At 38.9% G+C, this 7,422-nt stretch overlaps 1 protein-coding gene across 1 annotated transcript; it reads right to left on the bottom strand.

Annotated features, from left to right (window-relative positions):
- Positions 1 to 2,058: 2,058 nt before the first annotated feature.
- On the bottom strand, positions 2,059 to 4,279 carry LOC149388309 (peroxidase 71-like). Its single transcript, XM_089623924.1, has 5 exons — positions 4,109 to 4,279; positions 3,950 to 4,024; positions 2,897 to 3,130; positions 2,482 to 2,590; positions 2,059 to 2,446 (listed from the first exon to the last, which is right to left on the bottom strand). Exons 2-5 carry the CDS (start codon positions 3,950 to 3,952, stop codon positions 2,349 to 2,351), a joined length of 444 nt encoding a protein of 147 aa, XP_089480050.1. The 5' UTR covers positions 3,953 to 4,024; positions 4,109 to 4,279; the 3' UTR covers positions 2,059 to 2,348.
- Between the last annotated feature and the right edge of the window lie 3,143 nt (positions 4,280 to 7,422).

The raw sequence follows: 7,422 nt of genomic DNA, 5'->3' as shown, positions 1-7,422 counted from the left end.
ATGCATCAAAGACAGGTCTTGGTGCTGTGTTAATGCAAAACGGAAAAGTAGTGGCTTATGCGTCACGACAACTCAAAAACCACGAGAGGAATTATCCTACTCATGATTTGGAGTTAGCCGCAGTGGTTCTTGCCCTCAAGATTTGGAGACACTACTTGTATGATGTTCGGTGTGAGATATTTACCGATCATAAGAGCTTAAAGTACATTTTCACTCAGAAAGAGTTGAACATGAGACAAAGAAGGTGGCTAGAGTTGGTTAAGGATTACGATTGTGGTATCCATTACCATCCCGACGTTAAGTAGGAAATATGAGGCCAGACTATCGATGATGTATGCATTATCTCCTCAACTCGTTGAGGAAATCAACAACTTGGAAGTTGAAAATTGTCATCTGGGGATTAGCCAATATTATCTTGCAGTCATATCTTTTTGAAAGAATCAAAGAAATGCAAGGACATGCATGATCCTGAGATGTCGAGGCTTAAAGACAATGCACTTGAAGGTCACGAGTAAAAAATTTTCCTTTTGGACAATGATGTACTCTTTTTCGATGAAAGGATTTGTGTACCCAACGAAGATGAGTTACGAAGGCAAATTCTTACCGAAGCACATGAGACACCGTATTCAATCCACCTAGGTTCCACGAAGATGTATCCAAGGCCTTTGAGAACACTTCTGGTGGAACGGAATGAAAGGTGACGTTGCAAAGTTCGTCAATAAATGTCTTACCTGCCAGAAAGGGAAGGCCGAACATCAACGACCAGCTGGAGAATTACAGCCAATCGAAGTTCCTGAATTGAAGTGGGAACAAATCGCAATGGATTTTAGGGTTGGGTTACCTAAGACAGTTGAGGGTTATGGTGCTATCTAGGTAGTTGTGGACCGTTTGACCATGTCTGCTAGGTTCATCCCGATGATGATCACGTATTCCGTGGAGAAGTTAGCTGAGTTATACGTTAATAACGTGGTGAGACTGCATGGTGTTCCTTTGTCCATCATCTCAGATTGCGACGGTCGTTTCACTTCTAACTTCTGGTGTATTTTCCTTTTTTTTTTTTGCATACTACACTACAACTCTAGAAGATGAATATGCTTGAATACTATTGAAAAATGTGTATATAGAGAGTGACAATAAACATAATTTGGAATGCTTGAATACTACAACAGGTTTCGATCTAGTACTGTAAATGAGAACTTGAGTTTCAAACACAAAAATGCCAGTGCAATGAATCACTGGTCTCTCGTATTTGGGGTTGCTCGCAAGTTGCAGAACTAGCTTGTACAATAACCATAATTTGGATTGCTTGAATACTGCAACAAGTTTTGATCTTGTACTGTTGAATGAGAAGTATCTTGTTGGCTGAGGCCGTTTAAGTGAATGACGTTCGAGTTTCAAAACAATGAAATAAGTTTCGAGTTCAACATTGCTTGTTCAGCTTTTTGGTGTTATGTTTTTTTTTTTTTTGCTATGGTTTAGAAAGGTTGATATATTTACAGTCAAAATTACTCTGCTGCAGAGTAGATGGTGTGCTTGTAACGTAAGTGGTAACTAAAACTAAAAAAATGAAAGAGAATTTTGAACCAAAAAAAACTATTTTTTCTTCTACATTTGTGATATTGCTTATTCTCTGTAGTGTCTTAACATGAGAGCCTTATGATTTCCGACAGGGAACAATTGAAGTACCTCGGCCACATCCACTACAACAAATACTGGCAACAGCCGCGACAAAAGTCGTGGCTGTTGCTATGAAAGTCGTGGCTGTTGGTACTTCAGCCGCGACAACAGCCACGACAAAAGTCGTGGCTGTTGCTTCGTTGCTGTTTATCAACAGCCACGACAAGTCGTGGCTAAAATCAGCCGCGACTAGTCGTGGCTATTGTCGTGGCTAATTTCGGCAACATTATTTTTTTCCGGGGAGCTTGTTTTTCTGCCATTTTTTCCTACCATTTTTTCCCGCACTTTTTTCCCACTATTTTCTTCTGCGTTATCTATTTCCGCCATTTTTTTCCCGTCAATTCTCAGTATGTTTCAAATGTAAAAATAATTACAAAAATAAAATCTTATAAACCAAAAAAATATTTCATTCATATGATGAATTCATGATCATATTAATAAAATGTCTCATACTAATGAAGTAAAATACAATGCACTAAGTACTAACAAAGTATAGTAAATCACTACTCGAGTTCCCAAAGCACGTGCTCACAATTCCATCGAAGTAGGGCGTCAAAATGTCTGGAGTGCAGTTCTCACTAGAGTTGAGCACTGCTAAAGCAGCGTGTGCCTGTGCAATTTCATAAACACGAGTTCACTGCTTCAAAAATCATTCAATCATAAGCACGGTTCTAGAAGTCGTCCATCGCCGCGGCAAGTGAGAGCAAACCCTGCTGATGGTATTTGAGCTGCAAATCCAGGCCCAAGTCCGTCGACAATTGCCCGATAGCGTTGATAGCCGCCCATCTCACACGCGGATGCGGGTCTGAATATCAACTGGTTCTCTGAAACCAGGTAGTTCTGTAGTATCGGATCGTAAAGAAATCCTTCCATCTCTTCTTCCAGTTGGCACGTCCCAACCAACTCCTCCAGTCTTCAAAACACAAGAAAAAAAAAATAGTAAGAAAAAAAATATAATTTTGTGACAGACTTAGGAGTCTTTGAACTTTAGAAACCTGACACTCAGGGGATATCTTTTTTGTCTGAAAAGAAATTTCAAAGTGTGACGTGAATTTTATTTTTTAAGGTAATCACGTCACATATATAGTTTTATATTAAAGTTATGTGGCCTCCTAAAGGCATACAAGCTCAAAAAATTTCAGAGTTACTATTGGTAAATATATATATATATATATATATATATATATATATATATATGAGTCTATATATAATGATTTACCAAGACAACGGAATCGCGAGCCGCGAGGGCAAGGATATCGGCGCAAGAAACGACGCCGGGACTGGCAGCTTCGAGCTGAGCCTTGGCGTCGTCAATGACGGTGTAGCCCTGAATTCCGCTGTTTTGAATGTCGGTTTTCTCGGTGTCGGTGCCCTCGATGAGGACCGAGCCGTCGCAGCCTTGGACGAAGCAGTCGTGGAAGCTGAGTCGGAGCAGCCCCGGAGCTATTTTATACTACAAATCACATTATTATACTCAAACTGTGAAAGAAAACTACAAAAACTCAAATTGTGATGTCATTGCTCTTTTATACTACAAATCACATTATTATACTTATAACAGGCTTGGCTAAATTCTTTTATAAATCTATATTGTGATAGCTTAAAATAATCACACACAAATCTAGATGTATTTAGGTGTTGGCATTTTAACAAAAAAAAACATTGCAATTAGCTCTAGTAAGATATGACTTTCAGTGAATTTATTAAATGATTTCAGGTTTGCTGGTATGTATGTTGCAGAGCTAACATACACACACACACACACACACACACACACACACACACAGAGCAAATTCACAAACACATACAGGCCACATTCACGGACACATACACAGACACACCCATTCACGAGCACACACATTCACGAACCAATAAACTGTCATAGCAATGTCCAACTGTGAAATTCACCTACAAACAATTCGAACAGACATTATTCCAAAATTGAGTATAAAAACTTCAAACCCATAGAAAACAAAGATATCAAATTCTAAATCCTCACAGTATTAAATAACTGTGAAGTTCAATAATCTAGCTCTTCTCAAATAATTACCACACTAATTGACCAATTCAGTGTATTCAATAAACCATGACTGAATGTAGTAAGAACACAATAGCATAATTAGGCATAAAAGAGACCTGGTATAGAAGAAGTAAGCCCGGACAGGAATAAAGGGTTTCACATCTTCGTCCACACACGCGCACACACTGAACACACACAAAAACACACACGCAAAAACAATTTCACAGAGATGCAGAGGCAGATAAAACGTACCATGGCTTGAGGAGAGTAGACGCTGTCAGAGGCGACGGTGGCGACCTGGCTGTGCCTTGACGGTGTATCGAAACCCTAGAAACATAGGTCAATCGGGGAGAGAGAGAGAGAGATTTAGCATAGACGAGAAAGAAAATGAGAGGGAAAGAAAGAAATTACCTTGTCTGAGCGGACGACGAGCTTGCGGCGGAGGCGGGCGCTTGGAGTGACGGCGGGCTTGAGCGGTGGAGTTCTTCGAGGGATTTATGGTTGGTCGAAATTTGATGAAGATAGAGTGAGAACAAGATTTGGGGGTGGTGAATTGGGGGATCGCCATATTAAGGAGGAGATTTAGGATTGAATTTCAGAGGGAGAGAAACAGAGAAAGAGAGAACTAACTGACGGAAAGAATGAGAGTAGCGGTCGATTTTAACTTAGGCGCTATTCCATTCTAAAAACTAAATTTAGGCGGTATAAAATTTCGCTGTGAAATTTTGAAACAGCCACGACTTGTTGTGGCTAAAGCCCAAATTGTCGCGGCTAAATAGCCACGACTTGTCGCGGCTATTCCCGAGAAAAAAAATTGTGGCTGTTGCTAGTATTTGTTGTAGTGATCATTTCCAAGGAAATCATGTTCGACTCCGCAGAAAGAAGCAGGAAAATTGGGAAGCAGTGCTGAAAAAAATTAAAGGTATGTGTTCGTCGACGTCGCGTGTTTCTTCAAAAACGAATTCAGAGACAATTTCGAGAGATTTTTGGAAGCCTGTGGCTAGAAACGAGCCTTGATGATCTTGTTGACAAGTTTCTCGTATCTTTCAATGTAGTAAATAAAATCTCTATTCATGATTTAATTCAGCAAATGGCTCGGAGCGTCGTGAATTCTGGCGTAGAGCTCGAGAATCGCAGTCGCTTGTGGATTTCTCAAGATGTCATTCACATATTGGAGACTAGCATAGTAAGATAAAAAAATAAAAATATTAAAAAAATTCGGAATGCCTTTTGCTTTTTTTGAGTAATATTATTAATCCTGTTTATCTTTTTTTTTTTTTCTTTTACAAGGGACAAAAAAGATTGAAGGAATATGTCTATACATGTCAAGGTTGGCGAAATCAGCTTCGACACGGCTTCTTTTCAGGTACTTGAAAAAAAATTGAAACACTAACGGTATTTAATTTAAAAAAAACAATATTTTACCTTTCTATGATACAGATTAAGAAATTCTTAATAAGAAATGAGAAATCTTAATGAAAGAATTAATACAAATAATTCTTAATAATACAGAATTAAGAAATCATTCCTATGATATATTAAGCTTAGTTGATGTTATCTGTTATCAATTGCAAAAATTATTACTATCCCGTACAAAATATATAACAATATAGTATTACGAAATGAAATTATTAATATAAATAATAACAGTACGAAATTCTTAATACACATTATTAAGAAAGGAATATTCCGATCAAATATTAAGTTTAGTTGATTTAATTTATTATATCACTAATTACAAAACTTATTATTATTCCGTACAAAACATATAACAATATAGTATTACGAGTAATAAATAAATTTATTAATATAAACAATAATAGTAATCAGAAACTTTTAGTACAGATTAAGAAAGCATTCCGATCTGAGAGAAGAAAGAAAATATTAAAAGCAAGATGGGATATTCAACACAAGCAGTAGAGTACAGATAGATATAGTACATATAGCCTTATTTTCCAACATGTACATGTGGCCTTTTTCCAACAGTACGTTCGTACGTACGTAACGTCGTAGAAAAGAGATACATACATATATATATATATATATACATATATATATATATATATATATATATTTGTAGGCAAAGCATGCAATGTCATTTTAGGGCTAGGAGTATCATCACCAGCATATTCCTCCAAGTCCGATAAACACAGGAACGCAGGTATGACCGTCGCAACAGTTGTCAATGACGCCGCCGCCTCTAAAGTTATATTAGAGGCGGAAATGTGATCTTTAGAGGCTGAAATTCCCGCCTCTAAATGTCATTTTTCTCCTTGTGGACATTAACAAAAATTTACACAAACATACCGAGAGGGCCAGGCTTCCAACCGCAACCAGAGCTCCGGCCGTGACAAATCGAATTGCCGCTTCTATGTTACGAATCCCGATACATGTTTAAGACTCTAAATTCTCACAAAGCTAGCTTAGCAATTCAAAAAGCATCATAAATACAAACCAGCTAATTAACACACATAAGCTCTCTTTGAATATTAGATCAAATTTAATAAATAGAAAATTAAATCTGGCCTAGACTAAACATCCTCTTTGCCTCTCACTATCTTCATGATGCACGATATCCCGGCATTCACACCGGTCATCATCTCGGCGTCTTCGGCACGCTCCAGAATGGGCAAGAGAAGTTTGTCTTGTTCTCGAACCACATCTAGTACATGGTGGAGATCGATGGCCTCGACCGATGAGTGGCAGTCATTGATGGGAATCAGATGATGGCAGGCCCGCACTGCGGCCCGATGAGATCCACCTATGCGACGATCCTAGCATGCTGGGATTCGTGCGTAGGACCTAAACAGCACTACGAGCAGTTCAAGCCCCTCGTAGTTTAGGCCAAGACCCTGATGGGGCGACCTCCGCGTCGGGGACTTCATGGCATTCGTCGCGTACACAAACCACCGATTCATCGATTTAGGATTTCTATTTCTCTCTAGAGGAGGGAGGCGCTAATTTGTTGCAGGATGGCCGAGAAGAGCTTATGGGCATTCGTCTAGGGTTTTGAATTTGTTCTCAGAGAAACATCGATGAAGAGGGGAGAGAGAGAGCGTGTGGTATGTATCAAATTTTATAGTGTGTTTTGAGATTCAATTTTTATATTTTCTTGTCTTATTAACGTTTATAATATTAGATTCAATAAAAACAAAGTAGATGTAGTAATTTTGCCCTAATTTCTATGCAACCAAACGCGATATTTGGCTTTAACAAAGATCAGAAACAAGACAAACAAAAGAAATTGCAGAAAGTAAAAGACACAACCAATTTTCCCGTGCTTCGATCAGAAAGATCTACGTGCACGTTGAGCTCCGTGGGAGGCGCTCAGTCTGTACTATATCGTCGTCGATTACACCCTCAGCCTCACAAATCTCGTTCTCACAGTACAATACACTCTCTCACAGAAGATTCTTTTACCAGCTTCTCACAAGGAAACACGATCAAGAAGATCGCTCAGAATACAATCACTCAGAGAGAAAAAATAGAGAAGACGAGAAAACCCTAGGCAACACAAAATGAATGTAAATGAATCGTACAAGGGTTATCCGAGCTCTTTATATAGTACAAAAGCTGAGATCCGGTGAGACCGTAGGATTAAGCCTGATCGTGTGGTTCCGAGTGAGTGATACTACAATGTCGTTTGGGTCAAACGACAGAGCACCAACTTCAACCGACGTCCAACTTGATCTGCTTGTTGGGCCTACCAATTGGGCTTCGGCGAA

Source organism: Urtica dioica, chromosome 8, assembly GCF_054948205.1.
Source record: "Urtica dioica subsp. dioica isolate 48M chromosome 8, U.dioica_male_clone48M_v1_H2, whole genome shotgun sequence".
NCBI classification, from domain to species: domain Eukaryota; kingdom Viridiplantae; phylum Streptophyta; class Magnoliopsida; order Rosales; family Urticaceae; genus Urtica; species Urtica dioica.
Note: the sequence above shows the minus strand (reverse complement) of the source record. Positions and strands in the feature narration are given on the sequence as shown.

Coding starts and splice junctions, on each gene's coding strand:
- LOC149388309 (XM_089623924.1), bottom strand. Junction 2,591..2,896: donor CTCGCGATTCCGTTGTCTTG/GTAAATCATTAT, acceptor TGTGTTTTGAAG/ACTGGAGGAGTTGGTTGGGA. Junction 2,447..2,481: donor AGAACCAGTTGATATTCAGA/CCCGCATCCGCG, acceptor CGGCTATCAACG/CTATCGGGCAATTGTCGACG.